This window comes from Aspergillus ochraceoroseus (genome assembly GCF_002846915.1).
Source record: "Aspergillus ochraceoroseus IBT 24754 chromosome Unknown P175scaffold_1, whole genome shotgun sequence".
Taxonomy (NCBI): Eukaryota; Fungi; Ascomycota; class Eurotiomycetes; order Eurotiales; family Aspergillaceae; genus Aspergillus; species Aspergillus ochraceoroseus.
In genome coordinates this window covers 2693360-2717318 of record NW_024468476.1, presented here as the reverse complement: position 1 = coordinate 2717318, position 23959 = coordinate 2693360, and the positions used below count along the sequence as shown (strand labels likewise).

The window sequence follows — 23959 nt, the reverse complement described above, 5'->3', positions numbered from 1 at the left end:
TTGTAAGAGCATGTGATTCGGGCAACATGTCTAAACCATTGGACCAAAAGGTCATTATGATCAGACCTGATATCTAATCTGCCTGAATCCTACCTTATATACCTAGTAATTAATTACCTTGGCACCAGTGCACCTAGTGCACGCCGTGACAACTATCTCCCATCTTGAGATAAGGCTTAACCGCAAGCCAACTAGCATATATTCAGTAGGGACCCCCAGCCCTAAGCCAGCTAGACTAAGCTAAGCTAAGCTAAGGACTGTGAGCAGGTAGGCGTGGTCACTATGTGGTAACAGGAACAACAGGCGCCATCGCAGCGACGTCGATAACCCTCCTATTCATCGTAACCTTCCCAAATCTCCTCATCATCATCCTCTAACTCCACCATACCGGCCCCAACCCGCTGCACATTAAGCAGCCGAAAAATGTTGCGATTGATAGACCGCAACAACCTCTCTGTCTGATCTTCGGTCTTAAGGCGTCGAATGAAGATCTCGGTGGCATAAGTCCACCTAGCACAGGCCGCAACGCCAGCAGCCCCGCCAGACATGTTGCCCGAATCACATGCTCTTACACGTGTTGTGTTGAGGATGGGGAGGGGCAGGAGAGGTTGATGTGGTCACTAGGGTCACGTGGTTGCCCCCTGATCTCCTTCGCTCTTTCCACAGTACCTAAGGTCGGGTTAGGTACTGTCGTAACTACCTTAATATAGCCTTTCGTCCCTCTCTTACCGCGCGCACAGCGCACGCAAGGTGGTGTCCCCCCATCTAGGAGGGAACAGCGTTCGCCGCTAGTTAAGCAGCGACGACAGGCCTGACTATAGGCAGGCAACGGGTTTTGCGCGGCCTACCGCGACGGCGGGGAGTGGCGGGAACTACCTAAGTATGTTCACGCACACACGTGGCTGGGCCAGTTGATCCATGAGGCATGGTTGGTTGCAAAATGCGCATGTCTAGCGACTTACATGGTTGGCCAGTCCAGTCAATGTTAAAATGATCCCTGTCCGCTGTATTGTACAGCTGCGCAGATATCTTCGTCACGAAGAAATCCACATTTTGCCCCCTTTCCCGCACCCTGCGTGCCCACTCGAACCCCCTCTCAGTACTAGGTGAGGTTTTTGAAATTCCGACTGTAGATCTTCAAAGCTTACACCAAGGGCAGCCCGTGTGGTAGAGGGCGCAGACAGTGCTCGCGCACTTGGTTGTCACTATTTGACAACCAAGGCCGTTTCACCTTGGAAGGCGTAACGTAACGCCCACCTTTTTTCAGTGGTGGCGCGTTGGCCTCCACTAGCCAGAGGCTTTTCATCGTTGTTTTTAGAATGGTTCGCACTCCCTCAACGCGTTAAACCTGTTTAGATGATCAGCACATGACAAAGGTCAAATCATTCAAAGGAGAAATCATACTGTATAGCCTAATAGCTATACTGGACGCTATAAGTACCTAATGGTGGCATTGGCATATGCTGAGTGGCATATGCCCCGTGTCTGTCATGGCATCTTTTTGTAGCCGGGTGGAGTTGTGGAATGAGAGATGGATGGAGCGGAAGTGAACTGGACAATTATATATACTAACCCAGATCTGTAGGTAACACTAGGCAGCCATTTAGAAGGTATCTTTGAATGGAAAGAGTGACCACTATGTGCTTCTTCATTCTAAATTGTGATCTTCGCCCCTTGTCGCTGCCTGGTGAATTATACCTAGGTAACAAGCACCGGTTAAGGTAGTAGTGATAGTATATTGTTTTGACCTGATAGTTTATGTAAAGTACTACCTAGTAATTGATACCTCGAGCTCGAGCTCGAGCATAACCAAGTGTTGTATAGTGGGCTGACTAACGCTGCCAGCGGAACCCCTCCAAAGCAAAGAAAAAAAAAATTGCCCCGCCACAGGGTAGAAAGTCCAGGAACATTCCGTCATACTACTTTTTTTCTTCTTTCTTTCGCTTTTGTTGGGTTTCTACCAAATATAAAGTACCATTACATCCTCTATTACTTCTTTCATTTACTCAGTTACAGCTATTTCTCTAATTTTGACCCCGCGTATCACCTGTATATACACCAATCGTGTCAAAATGTCCGCAGATGACCAGGTCGTTGTCCAGGAGGAATCCCAATTCCAGAAGCCGGGAGATCTTGTTGAGAGAGATGAAGAAACTGGTGTTATGCAGATCGAAAGTCTATGCATGAACTGCCATGATAACGTATGCTTTGCTTATACTGAATCAGTTATGCCCAACAAAAATCTAACTTGAATTTTAGGGAGTTACCCGACTGCTTCTCCTTAGAGTCCCTTTCTTCCGCGACATTATCCTCGAATCCTTTGAATGCGAACACTGCCACTTCAAAGACAACTCGGTCAAGTCCGCCGGTCAGATTCAGGAGAAGGGTGCGAAGTACACACTTGATGTTGAGAACGAGGATGATCTCCAGCGCCAGGTTATTCGGAGCGATGTTTCCATCTTCAAGGTTGAATCCCTGGGTATTGAGATGCCTAAGGGTGAGAGCCAGCTGACTACTGTGGAGGGTGTAATCCAGAAGATCCATGAATCTCTATCTGGTGAGCAGGAGCTGCGGAAAGAGCAGGCGCCCGAACTTCACGACGCCCTGGTCCCCATTATCAATAGCCTACAGAAGATCTTGGATAGAGAGGGCTTCCCGTTCAGTGTGTCTCTGGATGACCCTACTGGTAACTCTTGGATTGCGCCCACTACTCATGATACGGGACGCAAGTACAGACGCAGTGATTATGCTCGTACCCGTGAACAGAATGAGGAACTTGGAATTGCTGCTGATGAAGAAGCTATGAAGCACGAAGCCGCTGGCATGCCTGAGGATCTCGACATTGTTGATGGAAAGGTGTACAGTCTGCCTGCTGAGTGTCCTGCTTGTTCGAAGGGTTGTGTGGTCAACATGCAGAAGGTTGATATCCCGTACTTCAAGGAAGTTTTTATCTGGAGCAATGTCTGTGATCACTGCGGATACCGGTCTAGCGACGTGAAAACCGGTGGTGCAGTGCCTGACAAGGGAAAGCGCATCACACTTAGTGTGGAGAACACTGTGGATCTTCACCGCGACATTCTCAAGTCTGACACCTGTGCTCTCTACAGTGACGAGCTCGAAGTCGTGGTGCAGCCTGGCACCCTAGGCGGTCGATTCACTACCGTGGAAGGCCTTCTCACAGAAATTCGTGACCAGCTCCGTGGTCAGATTTACGACATTGATGACACCACACAAAGCGGAGGCGACAGCATGGCGGAATCCGATAAAGACAAATGGGAGCGCTTCTTCAAGCGTCTCGATTCCGCAATTAGCGGTGATATGAAATTCGTCATTACGCTGGAGGACCCTATGGCCAACAGTTATATCCAGGATTTGTGCGCTCCAGCTCCTGATCGACAAATCACCACTGAGGAATATACCCGTACAGAGGAGGAGGAAGAGGACCTGGGATTGAATGATATGAAGGTCACAGGTTATGAGGAGGATGAAGAAAGCAAAGAAACGAAGACAACTGAGGAGAATGTCGAAAACAAGTCTTGATCTATCGATACTCCATATAGAGAACACTACTCTCGGCATTTTTTTTCTTCGATTTATGATGTTTGATTCTAATGACCTTGCGTGATACGATATCTTCTTGGTTTGCGTGGAGGTACCTTATCTGAATTCGTTGGGGGTTGAATTTCTTTCTTCTTCTTCTTTTCTTTCTTTCTTTCGATATCCTTGTTTTTTTTTATTTTTTTTTTTTTTTGCATGGAGCTGGGAGGGAGTGGTATTTATGCATTTCTTGTCTATATTTTTCTTATTCGTGGCGGTATAGAAAAGTTTCTCCTTGGATATTGGGACTACCATGATCATAGAAAATGAATTTCTACCAACGTTCTAAATTTTGTTTGACAGCTCGCAAGATTTCTAGGCAAATAGGGTCATAAACATCGTAAATTTTTTTTTTTTGGATAAACCAAGCTGCTTGACAGCCTTGCCCGTATAAAGTCGTTCTTCGTGAGAATTGCCTTTTAATTAGCATTTCTTATATGGATAGAATCGGATCGAAGTCAGTACTGAAATACTGCAGGGGTGAACTGTCTGCGTATTTAAACTTCTACCCAAGTACGCAGATTTCGCTGGCGCACAATTTTTGGAGCCCTTGGAAGTCATGGTTTTCCTCACGGCACTTTCCTCGTGGCCTCACCTCAGGAGCGTGGCGAAAACAAGGTACCGGGGCGTACAGAACGCGAGAGGTTTATGAGGGATTCGCTCACTTAGCGAACGGGTTGGCATGTATCGTTACGCTGTTGATCCGCAAGGCCTCGTACTCCGTTTCACCATCCTTGGGCTGCACCACCCTCCCCTTTTTATCGATCTTGACATTCGCCTTCTCTAGCTTCGTTAAGATGTCCCCACCCTCATCCTGCGCCGTGAGGTTTAGGACTTTCCCAAAGACCGTGCTGGCTCCGTCTAGATGCGGCGCGGCGGCAAAAGTAACGAAGAACTGGCTGCCGTTAATTGTGGCGCCTGTAGCGCCTTGAGAACCGGGAGCCGTCTGGTTCTTGACGGGTCGAGAGGCCATGGAGAGAATCCCCCGCGTGTTGTGCCGTAGGGCGGGGAGCTGGATTTCTTGGTTCAAAGCTGAGGGGTGGTAAATTGAGGTGCCACCTTTGGGGATGTCTTCGAAGGGGAGCATGGGTTTTATGCCTTCGCTCGAGGTGGTTGCGGCGGGGCCAAGAGAGATATCGCCGCCTTGAATCATGAAGCCGGGGACGAGACGGTGGAATGGGGTATTGTTGTATGCGCCGCTTGCGCAGAGAGCGATGAAGTTCTGAGGGGATGCTGGGTTAAAATTGACGGGCGATAATTTTGAAGGGTATGAATATGGGGCAGAATAAGGGAACAGGAAAATAGCTTGTAGATGACATACTTCTGCTGTCTGGGGCACTGCTTCGCAGAAAAGCTCGACCTTCAGGTCTCCTTGTGTGGTATGGAGCTTTCATGGAGATGACGTTAGCTTCTGGAAGGGATTGAACAGATCAGATAAAACAAGAGAAGACTCACTGTAACAGACATATTGCAAATGCAATGAAGACGTATCTAATGGAGACAGCGACAACAATCCGATAGCGAGGAGGAGTGGACGATTGAAGCTCTCCGCGCGGAACTTCGAGACCGCCGCCGGTCACATGACACTACATAAATGATGTCGGAGCGCCTGAAGAACTTCTCGCAACCCCTTCAATCATCTTCAAGCTGGTTTGAATATTCTATTTCTCATAAATATACTGATCCAGTCAGCCCCAGAGAAAGGATTTTCTGGGTATTTGCGGAATACCACGCCGTTTGGCTGCTTTTTTAGCTCTCCAACTTTTCTCGCTTCAGAAACTCGCTCAGCTTTTCCCATCGAACAAGCCAGTCACTTCGAACTAAAACAAGATGAACAATAGGCCTGTAGAACAGGCATTGGCAACGCTCCTACCTACACATGCGCAAGATATCCCGCAAGAACTGCTAAGCCTGGCTGTATCGCTCGTCGCGCAGTCGCGAAGCTTTTCTTCGAGTCTCAAACCCGATGAGGAAATCGCACGCCCATTTGCGTGCGCTGAAATAGCCTGTAAGAGGTATGGTTATCTGTATATCACACTGATGCGGGGGATTAGGAAATCAATAAGTTTCATGCAATTCAGCTAACTAGTCTCTGCGTTGTAGACTTACGCGCGCACTAAAACTACCTCCTCTCCTTGGCCATCCACCATGTCCTCCACGGGTTTACAAGAAGCTTTACTCTTTCCTTGACCGATCCCTTACGCCTAGCATATCAAGCCCGAAACGTTTAGGAACTGCTTCGGCTCCTGGAACACCTTCCCGATCTGGATCTGTGCCATTAACTCCCACAAGGCAATCAAGGGTGACAGGAACTACACCTTCCAAGATCATTGGGACGCCGCGGGGGCTCGAGAATACCCCGAGCAAGCCTACACCCTTGAAGAAAGCAACTACAAGCACGGACGTGCCATCATCATCATCATCACGCACACCTCAAAGAACCATCAAGTTCCCACAGAATGGCATTTCTGCCGCGACCAAAATCCCCGACGCACCGGAGTGGACAATGGTTTCAATCCGAACAGTTTGCAAGACACTTTCCACACCAGCACCGCGCATGAGCACATGGTCACGCCCTCCTGTCTCTAGAGCACTACCACCGCACATATTTGCCGGTGTATCATCGATTCTTTACTTCATCTCCAACGCCAGCGCGACCTTCGACGAGGAAACCACAGAGTTCCTCGAACCCGTCATCGCAACGAAAGACAAAGACGCCGACGATGATTTTATTGAGATAATCAATACCCTTATCGTCGCCATATATTTCCTTGTTCTCGCACGGCGCCGACAACCAACCGAATCCTCACACGACGAATCCCGCAAAATGGACAAAAAGACGTTTTCAGAGATGCGTCAAACTGCCCTCATGAGCCTGGGTCTTCCATCTACTGAGCGAAGATACCGCGAAGATGTCGATCAGTGGATCGCTCTCATCATGGAACATACCTGGGCTAGTGGCAAGGAGTGGTTCGAAAATATCCCGCAAGCCGGGGAACTGGACGGGGATGATGAGTATCTCTCAGAACATGGCGAGGAAGAGAATGGAGGGGCTCGTAGTAACAAGCGACAGAAGACTGACCGCGGGGCATTTCTCTCGAGGGATTCCGCGAGACGTGGGCTTCTTCCTGGCTTGGGGACAATGATGCAAGATCGGGTGGATTGGTTGAGTGCTGAGCGGAGGGAAGACTACGCGGCGTGGAAGGCCGATATCATTGCTCGGATTGAGCAGATAGAAGCTGCTGCTGGGGCTTGAGCCTGCTTATACATAGGATGAAAATTTGAATATGATACCCTGGATTTGCGATGATGGACCGCTAGAGTTTTATCTCTATTTATATACATACATCTCTCTCTCTCTCTCTCTCTCTCTATCTATATCTTGTTTATCATGATAGAAATGAACCAGTATGAGGGAGTCTTCTCAGGGACAAGCGCCCAGACACTGATTTGCCCAGCGGTTGACTGCACGTCTTAGCGCAAGAATCTCTGCTGCCAGCGCAGAGGGGTCAAAAGGGACGTGGGAACAATCTATAAAGTAGAGGAGCCCAAAACCAAATGCAGAAACCTGGAAAGAGAAAAAAAAAAAAAAAAAAAAAAAAAAACTCAATCCATATATGAAATATCGCACGCTGTGTCGTGAAGGGGTATAACAAAATCCCGAGCGATGAAGCAAAGCAACGATTATGCTCTCTAACTTTAATACCAGATACTCCTGGTCCGGTGATGGGGGATGGATTCTTCTCCGTCTAGCTCTAGTTCCTTTATTGTGTCGTAAAGAAAGAAATCTATGAGAATTGCATTAATGCCGGTGTTGTGGGGTTTGCTCGCGCTGTTTTGCTTCGAATGTTTGTGTGCCGAGCCGTTTTGTGGCGGTGCTGTCTCGGTGTCATTGTGGTTGGATTGCGGGAGTCCATTGGAGTGTGGATTTCCATTGGTTTGCAGGAGCTTGACTTCTGGGTGTTTCTGCTCGATTTCCCGTCTGATGAGCTCGACGCACCAGATACTTGTCCCGCGTAGTTCGACTTCCCAGGTGGATCCGCTTGGGAGCACTTTGCGACTGCGGATGGCGCTTTCCAGGGGGGGGGAGTACAGCAGGCACCCCAGGTGGTGGAGCATTTGGGGTATGCGATAGTCTGGGACTCGTGATTAGATACTGCAGGCATGGACGATTGTCGGCAGTTGTAGAAGGTCATACCTGCAAACATTGTGATCTTGTCAATGTCGCGAAATTCACCATAGCTCTCTCCGTTAAAGCAGGCCCATAGATCCGCAATTAAGATCTGAGCCCTCTTGTAGAGGCGCACTCTTCGTCCATGGAAGGTTGTCTCGTCGCGGAAACAAGAGAAGCTCTCTGCAAGAAGATTTACAAGAGCGGCTGCGGAGTTATTCGCGTTGTAGATGCAATTAGTAAAGCTGCCATCGAAATCCTGGCGTAGGGCTGTTAGTTGGGGGACGCAGATAGTCAGAGCAGGAGTGGCATACTGTGCACAGAACTCGCCCGGCTTCACGAAGGCACTGTATCCGCTCCTGTAGGAGTGGAATCTCCTCGTCCGTCGCAGAGCGGAAAACATGTTTGATCACGTCTTCGGTGCATGCCTCCTCGTCCGTCCAGAACTCTGGATCAGTGATGGGGATATCTGAGTCGTAGGTCAGTAAACTGTAATCCCCCCCCCCCTTTTCCCAAGAAGATGTGCACTAAAATAGAGGTAAAAGAGAAGGACATACCTTCATCCAAGGCTCTTTGCAAAGCAGCTACCAAGCTCCAGTAACCAGTCCACGTCTTTCCGCGATACTCAATCGCGAATCGCTTCCCTTCCGAGAGCTCCGACCAAAAGCTGAAGTTCAGCAGATCCATAGTGAAGATAAAGGCTACAGTGCTTTCATCTTTGGTTTTCGGGTGTAATTCATGCTCCGTCCAGGTGTGTGTTGAGTACTTCTTCTTCTGCATTAGACGCCATATGGTCTCTGCGGCAGCCTTGGTTTTCGCGGGATCTAGGGCAACATCGATGGCATTATCAAAAATGAATTGCGCATTTTCCAGGACTTTTGTCTCTGCAGCGCGAGGATTTGCAGCTCCTCCTCCAAGCCCGAGAGATTTCCGAAGCAGAGCGATCAACTCGTGGTCTACTTCGTCATCCGACATGTCTGTGGATGGTGATGTTATATTGTCGACTCCCTCCCTTGCCAGCTTAAACGAGACGCACAAAACGAAGTCCCCCCCTTGAAAAGCTATTGAATGAATATGAGAAATATGAAGAAAAAATTAGGCACAACTTTTTTTTGGAACAGAGAAATTAATCCGAGAGAGGCTATTAGTGCAATGGAAGGACTGGAACGAACGATGAGCCGCGTTTTATCGATGACCCAAAGAAATGACAATGGCCGACCCAAGGAATATGTGAGAGATCAATCAGGTCGAGGTGGGCTCCAATTAAGCAGAGAGAGAAATGTCTGGTAGTTGGGAAGGAATCAGAAAGAAGCACAGGACTCTTGATCTATTATGAAGGCATTCATCTGTGTTGATTGGTTTTTTTTTTTTTTTTTTTTCGATACCAATTTGTTTTTTTTTTACTCTGTTTTTTTCAATTTAATTTTTTCTTCTTTGGGCTGTGAAAGAAACATGATTACATAAGCAACACTCAGTAAGTAGATGCCTCGCACTTGTCCTAAAAGGGAAGGAATGGCAACTAGTGCCCCAGGCAGCAGAGAGTGAGACTCAGTTATAGCTTCAGGGCAACAGATGAATATGACTGATATTAGGTATTATAACAGGTTGGAGGGTTATAAGCAGATCTTATAGCTGCCTAGTAAATGACTGCCTATATCTACTTGTAATCTATAGGTATTCTTGACAGAGTTCCTGTCCCCAAACCATCCAGAGATACACCAAGCCGCTTTTTCCTTTCTCTTTTTATATAGTTGCTTTTCAGTGGGAAGGAATCTGAATCCCTAATTCCAATAGATTGTAATAAAACTACAGTTTTCTAGTTAAATGAATCCTGTTTCTTGTTCTTTCCCCAGATCTCAATCGCAATACCCTTGTATCCGATGCGGGAAGCAAAGTGTATACACATATGTATCTGCTCCTTGAATTGGAGGGGGAAAATCTCTCCTATTAATTTTTGACTTGACTGGATTTGATTTCATATACTATTTAATCTTCCCTCCCTTCCTGCACCTGAAGGGGAATTGGGGGTTCGTTTGAAGCTGTCTCGGCTCTCCTGCGCCGTCATTCTTCATCTGCTTCCGGAACCCAGGCGGCGGCGGCGGCCTCTCACTTTCTTCTCACTCCCTTGTCTTCAGCCTTTCCCTTCTCCCCTTTCCTCATCTTCAATTATATTCCTCCTGTCAATCCCTTGTCTTGCGATGCCTTTTCTCTCGATCTTTTCTCTCCTGGCTCCTTTCTGACTCTTGATTTGCCTCTCGCGCTATCATCATGACGCGGGACACTTATCTTAAGCGCTCTCTCGGGACACTCTCCAAACGCATTAAAGAGGTAATCCCACGCCTCTACCTTTGCTTTTATTGTTTGGAATAGTACCCGATCTTCATTAGGGATCTTGCGATCATGGTTACTAATCTTTTGCCCCCGCAATGTCTTCTAGTCTCGAGTCCTTCTGGTCGGCGCTGGTGGCATCGGTTGCGAGCTGCTCAAGAACCTCCTCCTCACTGGCTTTGGCGAGATTCACCTAATCGACCTTGATACTATCGATCTCAGCAATTTGAATCGCCAGTTTCTCTTTAGATTTGAGCACATCAAGAAGTCAAAAGCTCTAGTACGTGACCCCCTACCGAGCACCCCTGCCGTCGTTCCTTGCCGTCGTCCATTGTCGCCCTTTTGAGATCACATTCAGCACACTCACCACCCCCCACCAAGTCATAAGGCAAGAATCCTGACGGAGTTTTGGTTGGATCTAGGTCGCGAAAGAGGTTTCCCAAAAGTTTCAACCTGGCGCAAAAATAGAGGCGTATCATGCAAACATCAAGGACAGTCAGTTTAACGTCGATTGGTTTGCGACTTTTGACGTCGTGTTCAACGCGCTGGACAACCTTGACGCTCGTCGCCATGTGAACAGAATGTGCTTGGCTGCGGATGTACCATTGATTGAAAGTGGAACAACCGGCTTCAACGGCCAGGTTCAGGTTATCAAAAAGGTCCGCGCATACTTTCCACCCTGCAGGTCGCATTGCTGATTTAGACAGAGTAAAACCGAGTGCTACGACTGTAACTCTAAAGAAGTTCCTAAGAGTTTCCCTGTGTGTACTATCAGAAGTACTCCGAGCCAGCCGATCCACTGCATCGTCTGGGCGAAAAGTTATCTCTTTCCGTGAGTATTCTGCGATTTATCCTTCCAACCTGTGACTAGTCACTTACATTTTGAAGTGAGCTATTTGGCATCAGCGAAGATGACCCAGAAGAATTCGACTACTCTGAGGATACTGAAAATGGTTAGTCTGCCCAATATCAATCAAAGCGCCCTCGAGTGAAATGTTTTAACCCCCTCAAAGCTGAAGAGATCGCCAACTTGCGTAAAGAGGCTCAAGCACTGAAAGAGATTCGGCAATCGATGGGATCTTCCGAGTTTACTCAAAAGGTTTTTGACAAAGTTTTTAAGGAGGATATTGTCAGACTGTGTGGGATGGAAGACATGTGGAAGACTCGCAAGCCCCCAGAGCCTCTAGAGTTCGAGAAACTACAGAAAGAAACCTCAGATATTGACATCGCGATATCGTCAAATGATCAAAAGGTTTGGTCTCTTGCTGAAAATTTGGTCGTCTTTAAGGATAGGTCAGCATCTCTATCTCTTCCCCCCCCCCCCCCGGAAAAAGGCTTAATTAACCATTTGCACAGTTTGGATCGATTAAGTAAACGACTGAAGACTCTGCAAGAATCGGAAAAAGGGGATATTCGCCCAATTTTGGTGTTTGATAAAGATGATGTTGATACCCTGGACTTTGTCACTGCAAGCGCCAATTTACGCGCAACTATTTTTGGCATAGATCCCAAGTCCAAGTTTGATACCAAGCGTATGATTTCATTTATTTTGAATTATCTGATGGAAACGTACTGATCCCGACCTTTTAGAAATGGCTGGTAATATTATTCCGGCAATCGCAACGACAAATGCTATGACAGCCGGTCTTTGTGTTTTACAGGCACTTAAAGTGCTAAGGAACGACTACGAGCGTGCGAAGATGGTTTTCCTTGAGCGTTCAGGTGTTCGGGCCATCAACTCCGACTCTCTCAAGCCCCCAAATCCAACCTGCCCTGTCTGTTCTGTTGCTCGCGGAGAGGTCAACGTCAACCTTGAGCGTGCTACAGTCAATGACCTGGTTGAGAAAGTCCTTCGCGGGCAGCTCGGATATGGCGAGGAGTTTTCTCTTAGCACGGAGCAAGGCACCATCTACGATCCGGACCTTGAGGATAATCTTCCCAAGAAACTTTCGGATCTTGGGATCAAAAATGAAAGCTTCCTCACCATTGTGGACGAGGAAGATGACGAGCCACGTGTTAACCTGGAGCTCATCGTGATTGTACCTGAAAAGTGAGCCCCCAAACTAGCTACTCGTCGCACGCCATCCTAACATTGCCAATAGACGAGAAACCGCTCTCGAAGAGCAACCCATCGTCCTTGAGACGGTTCCTGACATCCCCAGGAAACCAAAAGCCCCAACGCCTCCGCCAGTCGTTGAGCATGCCAACGGAACCTCCGGACTAGGGAAACGGAAACGCGACGTGGACGAAGAAGAAGAAGAGCTGAGCAATGGTGACCCTCCTACTAAACGTGTGGCCAACGTATCCATTTCAGATGGGCATCAAGCAAATCCTATCCTTTTGGATGAAACAGAGGATGGAGCGATTTTGATTGATGACTGAGGGTGTTCGTTACATACCTTTTTATTTATATCCTGGACTACTACTCTTGGAAGGGGAAGTCTTTAGGATTGGCTATCTTGTGCCATTTTCTCATGTAACATACATTCACGGCTAGAATTTGAGTATCTATGAAAATCAACGCTGAAAATGACCACTATCGAGATTGTTTGGGCCTTTGTTCACTGATTGCGGGTGTCTCCAATGAGATCCCTGGACGTATTCAAAGCTGGTAAAAAAAAAAAAGAAAAGAAAAACCCTTGGTTTGGTAGTATAATATATTACGGAGTATATAACGTTCCACATAGCCCTTTAACTTTGTTACTACTGGTAGTATTATCCCCGTTCTTCTGATAAATAACAGAAAAAAAATATACGACCCAACGCCGTCCAATTCTAGTAACTACGTTTACTTTCCATTATAAAGCGCTAAGCCCTCCATCCAAATTAATAACACAGTTATTTGCATATTCATTCTGAGCCAGGAATACAGCCGCATCTGCGACTTCCTGCGGCTGTCCGAACCGTCTGAGTGGAATATCTTCTTTGAGCTTGGAGCTTTCCCTGTCACTGAAGTCTTCATAAAATGTCAGCATAAAAGAAACCCCATAAAGACCGGCAATGCAAGCAAGAGTAAGAGAGGAAGGTACAAAGATGTACATACCCGCAATCATAGGGGTCTCAATATACCCCGGAACGATCACATTCGACCGAATAGGCTGGTCGCGAAGAGAACTCGCCGCTTCTACCGTTAGCGAGCGGGTAAGACCCAGGATACCGGCCTTGGATGCGGCGTAGGGAACGGCCCCTGTGCCGCCTTTGAGAGCTAACAGGGAAGAAATATTGATAATGCACTTGGAAGAGCGGGGGGGAGGATCTGAGGGACTGGGGGTGGAGCGGTTTTTCATTCTGTTGCGGATTGAAGCGCGGAGTAAGGCGCGGGAGGTGAGTAGAGAGCCCTCGAGGTTTGTGCGCAGAATCTGGGAGATGTCCTTTGGGTCTGTTTTGGGGAGCACGCTGGATACGGAGATTCCAGCGGCGTTGACGAGGATGTCGACGTTTTTCTTTCCTTCATTAGTTTTAATTGTATAATTGGGGGCGGGGGAGAAGGGGGGAAGGTTAAGTTTGGATATTATCGGGATGAAAAACTTACCATTGCATTCTCCAGTTCTCGACTCCAGGACGCAGCTTCGGATATATCCCCCACGAGAAGACTCACCCGGTCTGACGAGTCAATCAAGGTACCTGGGTTGATAAATCTATTGGATGTCAAATCCTGCCCTTGATTCTGGTCTTCTTCTGGCGTGCGGGTGGCCACAATGTCACTGGTATTGTCGTATGACTGAATAACAGGGATGCTTTCTGGAGCATGCCCCCCTAATAAGATGGCCGCGTTGACGAGACGCGCGTAAGATCTCCCCACGAGAATAATGCGCACTGCACCTTCTTGGAGGAATCTCTGTGCGATAGCGAATCCGATCCCGGAGCTCCCTCCTGTGATCATGCAAGTGCGGCCGGAGAGACGATCCGAAGAGTGGTGGAATGGAGTGCCTTGCGCATTTTGATGTGCGGTGGAGAATAGACGGTTCCAAGGACTCGATGATGTAGTATAGGTTCTGTGCAATTGGAACCTGATGTGACAATCTGGACGTAATCGCAAGCGCAGCAAAAGAGACCCTGACATCTCACTAAGGGAGCTTGTGCAAATTCGATGCATTGATGTTGTCGAAGCAGTATCCGTGTAGTTCCCAGCTGGATATCATCCGTAGTTCTCTCTCCATTAGAGAGTTAGAACATAAAAGAGGTCAATATTTTGAAGCCCATATAATTAAACATAAGCGTCCCCGTAATGGCTAACTCTTCAGGGTTCGACAGTGCATTCCAGTAACAACGGCATATTAGGTACACTGTGAGAGCGGAGTCAATCGGAGAGTCTTGAGTCTGAGACTTTCATATCGGCGGAGCTTAAGCACGGGCCATTTCACTTCACGTCTTTCTGCGCGCCCCGCAAGTTTCTCTTCCTGCATCTTTCTACTGCCCTTCCTGTCTTTTCTTATACTCGATAAAAAAAAAAAAATGGAACCGTCAGACTCTGCACAGTCCGAATATGTGACTCTCGTGTCTGGTGACGGATTCGAGTTCATTATTCCACGAAGCACGGCTTGTGTTTCGGGCACGATCCGCCGCATGCTGGATACTTCAAGTCAGCTCTTCACCCCCTCCTTCTTCCCTTCCCTTCGCACCATACAGGAGTAGCTTTATTCTAACCTGTTTCTCTTCTTTCTACAGGTAAATTTTCGGAAGCAATAACCGGTCGTTGCGTCCTCGAAAATCTCAGCGGAATCGTTCTGGAGAAAGTGTGCGAGTACTTTTGCTACAATGAGAAGAACAAAAACCAGACGAATGTACCAGATATGGATATCCCTCCAGAACTATGCCTGGAACTATTAATGGCAGCTGATTATTTGGATACATGATGATGTGGGTAGGTGCTGCCCCATACGTTCAGGTGTTGGCCCGATATTAATTGGTTCTTAGGTCTCTAGAGTGAGCTCGTAACGACGGTTTCATGACCTGGGATTGGGTTTCAAGGAGTTTCAAGAGGGTTGAGTATTTTATTTTATGTACTATTCACCGGCGTTGGTGACTATGGCTATGGTCTTCTTATTCTTAAAAGAATACACGTCCATACTTTTGGAAATAGAACATAGGTGCCTATCACTAGGCTACTCTAGTCTCATATGTAGCGTGTTTCGTGTTTCGCCTGCGATATTCGCGGGCCATGGATGATAACGCCCACTGGGCGAAGCCATCTGGCATCTAACTTCCAGTGTTCTCCGTGACTGGACGTTCTAAAGATGATGGCAGATTATTGATCATGCCTCTCCCTCTTATTCGGCCGCCGTCCACAAATTCCATGGACACCACCGCGGCGTTATTCCGAGGGAGACAAACCCGTTTCTACCATGCGTTGCTACGATTGATAAGTTGATTAATGAATCAATCCTGGTGATCGGTCCCTTCCGCTCATTCACGGTCTTCTTGCTTTGCCTCTGGATGGGCCTCGACCCTTGTTTCCTCGCAAGGCTTGTGACTCGTATATCTTTTCCTTTCCGAAAGCTGCATCTGCGACCCTGAGGTAACTTACAACACCCTGATCAACCACGGCTAAGATGACATTTCTATATCCGTGCCGCAGCCGTACATAAAGCTGCTTGTCGCTCTGTGGTGGATCAAAAGGTGTACTCTCAAGTAGGGTACCAAGCTGGGATAATGTGGGCATGGTGGTGTGAGTCCGGGCATTGACAACTGCCACCCTGAAATCGGGACTGGGCGGTGCTGACTTTCGGAAATGTGTTGATGGTTTGTAGACATGGAACACCACAGCATAAGGCAATTCTGGACGTGGGGAAGGAGACGAAGGCGTAGCAGGGTCGTAGTATGGGATTATTGCAAGCTTGCGATAAATATCGTCTATTGGAGCATGTCAGAATAGCTACATTAGTAGCATAACAGCTAGGGGAGACATACTATAGCTGTGGTGAAATCCAAGGCCAGCGACAGGTCCCATTACAGTAGATGGACTGGAGTCGCGAAGCCATTTCAGAAATCGGGTGAAGATACCAACTAAACCCGGTCCCTGTCGCTTGGCTAATCCGCTGCTGTACGAGTCTTCCTGCGGCTTGGTGTCCGCAGCTGCGCCACTCCAACCCGGCGCTCGAATGAGGGTATAGCCAAGGCGCCTGAGTCCGGTGAAGACAGAGAATTGGTCAATGGTTAATCCCCCTGGACCAATAAAGCATGCATACGCAGCTTGTAAGCTCATCGGTATCCCAGAGTCCTCGGTATTGTCTTCATCACCGGAGCCTACCGCGGAGCAAGGCCACCTCAGATCCAAACTGCCTCTTTCAAGAAGGTACAAAGCCTCCTCTGGCAACAGCCACACGCGGTTCCAGCGATCAGCCTGGCCCATAGTCTTAAAGAACTGGCCCTTCGGGTTTGTGACGTAAACGCATGAATCTGCCGGCACTCCCACTGCGGTAGTAATAGGGTCCGTTACGGGTGAGTCTTCTGCGACAGCGTCGAGCGATTTCAGCGACGCAGGCGGCGCAGGTCCGTTGGGCGCATAAATCCCGATAACTCTCTGTTTAGGATTGTGTAATCGTGGGTATGAAAGGGCAGTATGCATCGCCTGTCGGGAGGCAGATAGGATATCGGCTTGGAACAGCGTCGGATTTGGTTCGAAGTCCTTTTCCCCGCGTTTGGGAAGAGTGACTTGGGAGTTGTCTGACAGGCTGTATGAAACTTAGTAGCCGAGCCAGGCGAATAGAACCGCTCATTGAAGACCTAGAGTATAAAAAGGGACATAATGACATACGAGGACAGATGGTTCAGCATGCGAAAGTCGTGTGTCTCATCGGAGAGGTCGACTTCGAGATGCGCTGTCGCGTCATTCGACGGGAGGTTGACGGCGGCTTCATCCAAGTCCGCCATTTTGAGTCACAAAGAAAGAACTTCTCCCTCAACTTGACAATACTAGCGTTGATGAGGAGATTTCGAATCCCGCGGTGGTTGTGTTGCGGAGAAAGAAAATGCGGACAGAGCTTCCACTAAAGCTCCGATAAGAAAAATGTCGGATTTATAGGTTTATCCGGGAGGGGTACATAGCTAACTGGTCAAATATGGTAGAATTCTGCTATGCATGATGCTATCCAATGCGTATATATCCATGATGTGATCTAGTGAGTCCTTTTGTTAGTCCTGTATGTGGTGGGCTAACACCGGTCCAAATATCCGAGTTCCAGCGAGGATAACGGGTATCCTAGTTTTGGCAGTTCTATGGGGGTTCTACGAGAATTATCTCAAGAATATATTCGATATGCTATACTGTGAAGGGGAAAGATAATAAATATCCTACTGCATATAAGGATTATTGGGAGACCTGGTTGATACCTACATATAAGATGAAGTACAAGCCTTGACTGGTTTAGGCGCTACATAAGCGAGGATCTCTCAAAGAGAAGATCCAGCTTCTTGTCCTTCTATTCATGATCGTATCCAGGGATGTTGCCGTTGTCTATGAAACGAACGCAATTGTTTCTTTATAATATGCGAGCCCGAAACTTCTATCATCATTTCCGTGCTCGATTTTTACCCTTTTATAGACATGGAGCTCAACAGGCCAGAGAAATGACAGGGCGCGTTCACCAGCCAGTTAGAAACTCCAACAAAGAACTTTCCCAGTATACATCTGGAAGGTGGATGTATGTATTTGCTTCCTGTCGAATGCTACTTGGAGACTGATAGATTGTAGATATAATGAACATATACGGTTGGCGGAACGATACCTCGAGTTCGATTTACCTGCCCTCAAGACCGCGATTGCCGCTGCATCTGGTCGTTCCACGTCTGATATTGTTTCCTTTGTCAAGTTATCTGAAGGCGGTTTCAACCGCGTGTTACAGGCGACATTCAAAGATGGGGAGTGTATTATCGCTAGACTTCCGTACCCTTCCACGGCACCTGAGCACTACACAGTCGCCAGCGAGGTTGCCACTTTGGACTATCTCCGACTGCAGGGGATCCCTACTCCTAAGGTGTACGATTGGTGCTCAACACGAGCGAACCCTGTTGGCGCCGAATACATCATCATGGAAAAGTTGGACGGTACCCCTCTCGGCGATATATGGTATACAGTGACACCAAAAGAGCAACACAGCATTATGAAGCAAATTATTGAGTGGGAGGCACGACTAATGTCGCTGAAATTCCCTGCATCTGGCAGTATTTACTATCAGAAAGATATCCCATTCGAGAGAACAATTCCATTGCTAGTTCATAACAATCGTGAGTTCTGTATAGGACCAATCGCACATTATAGTTGGTGGCACGATGAAAGAGCTACGCTTAATATTAATAGGGGACCTTGTGAGTGTATAGCATGGTAAAAATATTGGGTACAACTTATTAACTGCTAATAGGGGCAACTTCAGGCGATATTTTTCGCGCAGTCGGTGAGCGGGAATTGAACTGGACTAAAACCTATGCAAAACCTCGCCTTCCTTATGAGCGCCTCTATAGGGAAATCCATCATTTTCGCCAGGTTTCACCTGATAATCACATCAGGGATCTCTCTGATTACCTGACATTGGTGCCCTGCCTTGGGTTCAAAGCTGAAAGACCACTAAATAGACCAGTTATCCGGCACCCTGATTTCCAACCAAACAATATTCTCGTGTCAGAAGCAAATAAAATCATTGGATTAATTGATTGGCAACATTGCTCTATCCTTCCTCTTGGCCTTGCAGCTGGGATACCAAAACATTTCCAGAACTATGGTGACCCCGATTCGGAAAAGCTTATAGAACCTACAATTGATCTCCCACCAAATTATGACTCTCTACCCCAGTCTGAGCAAGTCTCATTGCGAGAGACTATTCGAAAAAGGCTGGTTCATTTCCTTTATGCTGCTTTCACCAGCCGGTTGAATGAAGAGCATTATGATGCAATATTTAACCAGTCTGCTATATTGCATCAACGTCTTTTCAAAAGTGCGGGTACTCCTTGGGAAGGCGACTCCGCTACTCTACGGGCTGACATGATTCGTGCTATACAAGACTGGTCAAATTTGATCTCGACAGACTCTGTAGCGCAGGGGAAAAGAACGTGCAACGTGCCTCCTCTCAAGTACTCGGACGCAATTGCCCATGATACTCTTGAATTGGATGCGCGCCAGAAAGAAGCTGATATCGCGATGGAACAAATGCGAAATGTTTTAGGTGTTGACATATTGGGCTGGGTGCCAAATGATGAGTATGAAGCTACGAAAGCCATGGCACGTGAAATCAAGGCCAAAATGCTCGAAGCAGCTGAGACAGATGACGATGTAACTGGAGTACAAAATCACTTCCCTTTTGATGACTTTGATGAGAACTCCTGAAACGGGGTCTGTACAACAACGATAGTACTCGAGATATGTATTCTAAGCAGGCGTTTTTACAAATCGTAGGTAAACTATTGCAGTGGGCTGAAGATTTAAAGAACACATTCGACGACCAAATCATAACCATTCTCTGATAGTTACAGCCAGCTTGAGACGAGACATACATTACTAGTACGCTTTAAGTTTGTCTACCTGAGTTATCTAGTAGGAAGTAGGAAGTAAAAGACCCTTTAGATCCCTCGAACCCTCTGACTAGCATCTATTTTCTACTTGGGGATCGCTTAATTTTTTGACCAAAAAAAGTCAGGTATCAATCAGATCAGGCATTCCTGGAATCCTCCCATTGATTTCTCGCCGTTGGTTCCGCTCGCAACTTTACTTCTCATCAGATCAACCCCAGCCATGGATTCTGAGACTGGGGACGGTAACGTCAACTACAATGAGGTTCTGATTCAGGTACGAGGTCGCATTTATCCGCTTTGGTGCCCATGCTGGGGCTGCCCCGCGCTGACGGTCCCGTCACAGATCTCTACAAATCTCACCAACGCTCTGGGGACCTTTGGATCATCTTCGCCTCAATACCAGGCTGTCCTCGAAATGCTGAAAGATTGCCTACGACAGATCGATAGGGACAAGAGCGAGAAGCCACAGGCTTTGAACCCAGATACTCTGAGCCTGGCGCTGGGATTCTTGGAAATCGCGAAATAAAGGACTCCAATTCAACAAACCGAACAATTCCCCTTTCATTTGGGAGACTCTACAAGGGGATTCTAGAATAGGGTCATCATGATTCGGCCGGGGTGGTCATGCCTGAATGGGCTTTATTCTAGGTCTTGAGGTAGTTCGCGATCGGGATATGAGAGAGCAACCAGTGTCCGAGCACAGTGCCCCAAACAGGATGAAAATATTTACGGCACAGCCCTCGACAGGGGATGATCGATAGACGTCTGTCTATCTACTGTACCTGGGAGCAAAGAAATCATAGTTTGACCGGCTTATCCGGTACCGCCAACAGCAATTCAAGGTTCATGAAGGTGTACTCCGTATTCTTTGTCAAATTCATGGCATCGCAATAATCCTAGGCAGACATATGTACCTAATTTCATATCTTATCCCGTGGGATATATATAGACCACCAAGTAACTTAAAAGCCCACAGCTCCGGCCCTTAGCACGCAACCCTATTTTTTTCCGCAGCATCTAAGATTCCCCCCTTTTCACGCCGGTAAGGAGAGGCCTGTCTGCATCACCATGTCTGGAACTGAAGACACCACCACCCCGCTCCTCGTTGACTCCGAGCCCCTCGAGTCGGGAGAGTACGAGATTCACAATGTCCAGACAATGCCACGAAAACCACCCTACCTACGGGCTACAATCATCCTCACGCATGCAGCCGCGGCTTTCTCCGCTGTTGCGCTCATCTTCGATCTGACTGCCATCATTCTCAACGGAATCTCCCCTCATGACGTCTACTTATTCTATAGACTCGATGAAGGTGTACGGTGCTTGGTCATGGTGGTATGTATGAAGCCAGCCAGCTCTTCCCCCCCCCCCCCCCCCCCCCCAAAACACGGGCAAAAGCGATCATTAACCGTAATCTCCTCTTTTTCTCTAACTATTCCATACATCCAGAACATCGTCTCGGTGATAGCATCCGCTCTCAACCTCACCCGCCTGAGACGTACGCGGCGATCCCTCCCGCTCCTGATCAACCTCGTCTTTGACGGCCTGATCGTGTTCTTAACCTCGACATACGCCCCAGACGGCGTTGCGCGAAACCTCGAGCAAGATCCCAACTACTGGGGCCCCGATGCAGATGCTGTGGCAACGGCAACGGCACTTCAGATTATCGTGGGGGTCGGTATGGGATGTTCATTAGTGGCCGGGTATGTTCTACCTATCTCTTCTTTGTTCTGATTTTTCCCTTTCCCCTCGTTCTTCTGAACTGATGTTGTTCTCTCTACTGTTCTTTTTTTTTTTTTTTTTTTTTTACGTGTTTGTCCAGTGAACAATTCCAATCACTTCACTGGTATACTGATAATACTCCATCCGCCCCATTTAGTCTGGCCCATTTGGCTCTCTTCGGACTTCGCCTGTATGGCTCTTTCAAGGCTGGGGCTTGGCGATCGCCTCAGACCTGGAAGCTTCCTGGTGGGGAGTTGAAACTCGAGTTCAGTGTCAGATTTCGTCGACAGGAGGGGGCAGCACCCGCTCCTCGGGCTGAACAGCACGCTCCTCTCATTGAGTAGAATTTGAAAAAAAAAAAAAAAAAAAAAAAAAAAAAACCCCTTTATCTAGGTACCAAGAGATGCAGAATCGATATTCTGCAGCCCCAGTAACAAAATAGGAAAGACACTACTGAAGAATGAGATACTCGCTGGGAACCCAAGAATAAGGTAAAGTTTATAGTGTATTGAACATATTAGCTAGGGAATCAGATTGAGAAGGAGAAGAGTTCAAATAAACGGGAATAAATAATCCTTTGGCTCCTCCTGGCAGCAACCAAAATTTCCAGCCTAGACACCCCCACCCTGTTTCCCAATCCGCTGCGAAAAAAGCGAAAAGCACTAAATACAAAGGCTATTGTAGGGAACAAAGAAAAAGATAATCATGCAGCAAAATAAAACTCCGGAACCTATGCATTCGTAAGACATAATTTGGGGTCTGCCTTGGCAGGAACCTACATCAAGTCAAAATGTAGGTCAGTTGGCGCGGGTTGACGATTCGGCCGCTGGTGATTTGGGGAGTGAGGTATCACGCTCTAGGGAAATGGTTTGGTGTATATCCCCTTGTGTGATTGAATGAAGAGACCTCCTTCTCTGGGCCTCGGGCTGTGAAGGAGCTGGGGGAAAGTGATATCCCGAAAGGCGTCTATTGCCTAGCTCTTGACTGTCTCAGTCAATAAGGGGCTTCTTTTGACTGCCAACAATGGCTACTCCGAGATGGCGAAGGGCATTAGGATCGGTTGGGCGAACTATTGAGGGGAGAGGGAGCATGGGATTATCGGGATTAATATTGGCGGCTTCTCGAGCCGATTGTTCGATGGCCTCCATTTCTTCTTTGCAGCCTGCGTGGTCTAGAGGACAAACGACAATCGGTTGTCTAATCATAATATCTCTTGCAGATGCGAGGTGGGCCTATAAGGAGTCAGTTCTCACTTCGAGATAAAAAGACGAACGAATCCGAATTCAACACACCTTGACCGTAAGGTAATATTCAATCTTGTAGAGGCTAGCCGTAGTGGTGAAACCGCTTACAGCATATGTTGGAAATCCCGGTTTACCGCGAGGCAGAATCCCCTCCGAATCGCGTAAATCCTTCGCGGGGAATACTAGACCCATATTCGTCAAGAAGCCTGTTGGCGGCATCTTAACCCCAATAGGCTCCGTTCGTTTCGTCAATGTTTTGACTTTGCGCTGGGGCTCATCGCCCTCATGATTGAATATAATCTCTTCGTCGATTCCAATGGTGATTTTGGTTATAGTAACTTTCCTCGCTTTGCTTATCCAGTCCGGGTTGGGAGACAGTTTCACGTAAACGCTGACGGGGTCGAGTGGGCCGTAGGACCACCGCGGTAAAGATATACCCAAGGTGACCAAGTGATCTGATACCTGCTCCGCAGACTCTGGACGATTATACATCCCAAATGTAGAGAGCGTATCGTACCGAGCAATTGGAACCGGAAATGAGTACTTTCTCTGGTCCGAGTGTCCTTGTTGAACCATTACCACGATTTCATAGAAAGTCTCCGCGGTTCGACTGGGAAGCTGCAAGCTGGCGGGAGGGACTCGTCGGGATGCGTCTGCTCCACCTCGTCCAAACGGAATGAACAGAACAAACGGCAAGTCCATTGATATGACCTCCTCGTATTCTCGACCGGCTGGACAGCGGAACAGGAGCATTTCTTTGCCGACAATATCCGTGATTTCTTTCCTCGGAGGAGCGAGGCGCTTTTTTGTGACTGAGTCCGCCGAAGGATGTATTGTTTCTCGACGGTGCAGCGACACGGTAACGAGGGATACGTTGACGGGTGCTGTGATACCGACGCTTGGTCTAATCTCGACTTTGCCTTCAATGCGTGGCTAGGCGCTTGGTTAGTTGTAGAACCTTCCGCATTCCCCTAAGCCAAGAGAAAGCGCCCAACACGAGACTCACCATAGTCGCGGATATGCCAGGATATCCGATCAAAAAGTTGCCGTTCGGGGGGCCCGACACTCGCACAAAGGCGGCCATTTTGAGGGCGCAACTCCCGCACCACCATGGGCCGGTGGTAGGTGAGGGGAACGCGCTCCCGGGGGTGTTTGGACGCTATATAACCTGGATGACGTGGATACAGATGATAAACCCATAGAGGGCCTCCAGCAGGGTCCGTGATGGTGGTTGATGCGGCGACGCTGACAGCCTTGGAAGGATGCAGGTGCGGCAAGCGGCTGTTTGGGGGGGGGTGGGTGGGCGCACGATGGACTCTAGGCGGGAACAAAAGAACGATGTGGGTCCTAGTTAATAAATCCTGAGGATGTGAAATCCACGGAGAATGGAAAT

The 23959-nt window shown here is 47.9% G+C and overlaps 11 protein-coding genes across 11 annotated transcripts; 6 read left to right on the top strand and 5 right to left on the bottom strand.

Annotated features, from left to right (window-relative positions):
• Positions 1-332: 332 nt before the first annotated feature.
• Positions 333-1306, bottom strand: P175DRAFT_0528033 (uncharacterized protein; the record flags this gene model as incomplete). Its single annotated transcript, XM_040899575.1, has 6 exons — positions 333-567; positions 631-669; positions 730-765; positions 849-876; positions 963-1102; positions 1149-1306. 6 exons carry the CDS (start codon positions 1304-1306, stop codon positions 333-335), a joined length of 636 nt encoding a protein of 211 aa, XP_040755933.1.
• Positions 1307-1923: 617 nt separating this feature from the next.
• Positions 1924-3751, top strand: zpr1 (zinc finger-containing protein ZPR1). Its single transcript, XM_040894459.1, has 2 exons — positions 1924-2201; positions 2260-3751. Exons 1-2 carry the CDS (start codon positions 2073-2075, stop codon positions 3538-3540), a joined length of 1410 nt encoding a protein of 469 aa, XP_040755932.1. The 5' UTR covers positions 1924-2072; the 3' UTR covers positions 3541-3751.
• A 124-nt stretch (positions 3752-3875) lies between these two features.
• On the bottom strand, positions 3876-5112 carry cyp5 (putative peptidyl-prolyl cis-trans isomerase). The gene is made up of 3 exons (XM_040896329.1): positions 5053-5112; positions 4919-4984; positions 3876-4819 (listed from the first exon to the last, which is right to left on the bottom strand). Exons 1-3 carry the CDS (start codon positions 5062-5064, stop codon positions 4259-4261), a joined length of 639 nt encoding a protein of 212 aa, XP_040755931.1. The 5' UTR covers positions 5065-5112; the 3' UTR covers positions 3876-4258.
• A 315-nt stretch (positions 5113-5427) lies between these two features.
• Positions 5428-6841, top strand: P175DRAFT_0404501 (uncharacterized protein; the record flags this gene model as incomplete). Its single annotated transcript, XM_040893010.1, has 2 exons — positions 5428-5612; positions 5701-6841. Coding segments are annotated over 2 exons (1326 nt in total), but the record flags the coding sequence as incomplete, so codon positions are not given.
• A 338-nt stretch (positions 6842-7179) lies between these two features.
• Positions 7180-8743, bottom strand: P175DRAFT_0513496 (queuosine 5'-phosphate N-glycosylase/hydrolase; the record flags this gene model as incomplete). The annotated part of the gene is made up of 4 exons (XM_040898757.1): positions 7180-7733; positions 7796-8027; positions 8083-8237; positions 8326-8743. The coding sequence occupies 4 exons, from the start codon at positions 8741-8743 to the stop codon at positions 7297-7299; spliced, it is 1242 nt and encodes a 413-aa protein (XP_040755929.1). The 3' UTR covers positions 7180-7296.
• A 1156-nt stretch (positions 8744-9899) lies between these two features.
• On the top strand, positions 9900-12769 carry P175DRAFT_0513495 (E1 ubiquitin-activating protein ubaB). Its single transcript, XM_040898756.1, has 9 exons — positions 9900-10096; positions 10206-10376; positions 10519-10755; positions 10804-10928; positions 10985-11049; positions 11110-11389; positions 11453-11628; positions 11687-12146; positions 12199-12769. Exons 1-9 carry the CDS (start codon positions 10037-10039, stop codon positions 12476-12478), a joined length of 1854 nt encoding a protein of 617 aa, XP_040755928.1. The 5' UTR covers positions 9900-10036; the 3' UTR covers positions 12479-12769.
• On the bottom strand, positions 12760-16969 carry P175DRAFT_0513492 (uncharacterized protein; the record flags this gene model as incomplete). The annotated part of the gene is made up of 8 exons (XM_040898755.1): positions 12760-13052; positions 13140-13539; positions 13629-14026; positions 14744-14849; positions 15624-15818; positions 15856-15971; positions 16007-16770; positions 16854-16969. The coding sequence occupies 8 exons, from the start codon at positions 16967-16969 to the stop codon at positions 12895-12897; spliced, it is 2253 nt and encodes a 750-aa protein (XP_040755927.1). The 3' UTR covers positions 12760-12894.
• Positions 16970-17584: 615 nt separating this feature from the next.
• On the top strand, positions 17585-19415 carry P175DRAFT_0489645 (aminoglycoside phosphotransferase family protein; the record flags this gene model as incomplete). The annotated part of the gene is made up of 3 exons (XM_040895750.1): positions 17585-17739; positions 17790-18403; positions 18457-19415. 3 exons carry the CDS (start codon positions 17585-17587, stop codon positions 19413-19415), a joined length of 1728 nt encoding a protein of 575 aa, XP_040755926.1.
• A 337-nt stretch (positions 19416-19752) lies between these two features.
• Positions 19753-20511, top strand: P175DRAFT_0553819 (uncharacterized protein). The gene is made up of 2 exons (XM_040900516.1): positions 19753-19874; positions 19944-20511. The coding sequence occupies exons 1-2, from the start codon at positions 19821-19823 to the stop codon at positions 20124-20126; spliced, it is 237 nt and encodes a 78-aa protein (XP_040755925.1). The 5' UTR covers positions 19753-19820; the 3' UTR covers positions 20127-20511.
• A 73-nt stretch (positions 20512-20584) lies between these two features.
• P175DRAFT_039318 (uncharacterized protein) lies at positions 20585-22006 on the top strand. The gene is made up of 3 exons (XM_040892979.1): positions 20585-20935; positions 21050-21303; positions 21480-22006. Exons 1-3 carry the CDS (start codon positions 20669-20671, stop codon positions 21664-21666), a joined length of 708 nt encoding a protein of 235 aa, XP_040755924.1. The 5' UTR covers positions 20585-20668; the 3' UTR covers positions 21667-22006.
• On the bottom strand, positions 21813-23865 carry P175DRAFT_0497653 (arrestin C-terminal domain-containing protein). The gene is made up of 3 exons (XM_040896328.1): positions 23573-23865; positions 22615-23499; positions 21813-22554 (listed from the first exon to the last, which is right to left on the bottom strand). The coding sequence occupies exons 1-3, from the start codon at positions 23648-23650 to the stop codon at positions 22312-22314; spliced, it is 1206 nt and encodes a 401-aa protein (XP_040755923.1). The 5' UTR covers positions 23651-23865; the 3' UTR covers positions 21813-22311.
• Positions 23866-23959: the final 94 nt, after the last annotated feature.

Excerpts from the sequence above, each read along its gene's own strand:
- zpr1 (XM_040894459.1), top strand. The coding sequence starts at position 2,073 with ATGTCCGCAGATGACCAGGTCGTTGTCCAGGAGGAATCCCAATTCCAG. Across the intron at positions 2,202-2,259 it reads GCATGAACTGCCATGATAAC|GGAGTTACCCGACTGCTTCT; the intron begins GTATGCTTTGCT and ends CTTGAATTTTAG.
- cyp5 (XM_040896329.1), bottom strand. Across the intron at positions 4,820-4,918 it reads CAGTGCCCCAGACAGCAGAA|AACTTCATCGCTCTCTGCGC; the intron begins GTATGTCATCTA and ends GCATCCCCTCAG.
- P175DRAFT_0513495 (XM_040898756.1), top strand. The coding sequence starts at position 10,037 with ATGACGCGGGACACTTATCTTAAGCGCTCTCTCGGGACACTCTCCAAA. Across the intron at positions 10,756-10,803 it reads AGGTTCAGGTTATCAAAAAG|AGTAAAACCGAGTGCTACGA; the intron begins GTCCGCGCATAC and ends TGATTTAGACAG. Across the intron at positions 12,147-12,198 it reads ATCGTGATTGTACCTGAAAA|ACGAGAAACCGCTCTCGAAG; the intron begins GTGAGCCCCCAA and ends CATTGCCAATAG.
- P175DRAFT_0553819 (XM_040900516.1), top strand. The coding sequence starts at position 19,821 with ATGGATTCTGAGACTGGGGACGGTAACGTCAACTACAATGAGGTTCTG. Across the intron at positions 19,875-19,943 it reads ACAATGAGGTTCTGATTCAG|ATCTCTACAAATCTCACCAA; the intron begins GTACGAGGTCGC and ends GTCCCGTCACAG.
- P175DRAFT_039318 (XM_040892979.1), top strand. The coding sequence starts at position 20,669 with ATGTCTGGAACTGAAGACACCACCACCCCGCTCCTCGTTGACTCCGAG. Across the intron at positions 20,936-21,049 it reads TACGGTGCTTGGTCATGGTG|AACATCGTCTCGGTGATAGC; the intron begins GTATGTATGAAG and ends CCATACATCCAG. Across the intron at positions 21,304-21,479 it reads GGATGTTCATTAGTGGCCGG|TCTGGCCCATTTGGCTCTCT; the intron begins GTATGTTCTACC and ends CGCCCCATTTAG.
- P175DRAFT_0497653 (XM_040896328.1), bottom strand. The coding sequence starts at position 23,650 with ATGGCCGCCTTTGTGCGAGTGTCGGGCCCCCCGAACGGCAACTTTTTG. Across the intron at positions 23,500-23,572 it reads CTGGCATATCCGCGACTATG|CCACGCATTGAAGGCAAAGT; the intron begins GTGAGTCTCGTG and ends CCAAGCGCCTAG. Across the intron at positions 22,555-22,614 it reads AATATTACCTTACGGTCAAG|GCCCACCTCGCATCTGCAAG; the intron begins GTGTGTTGAATT and ends GACTCCTTATAG.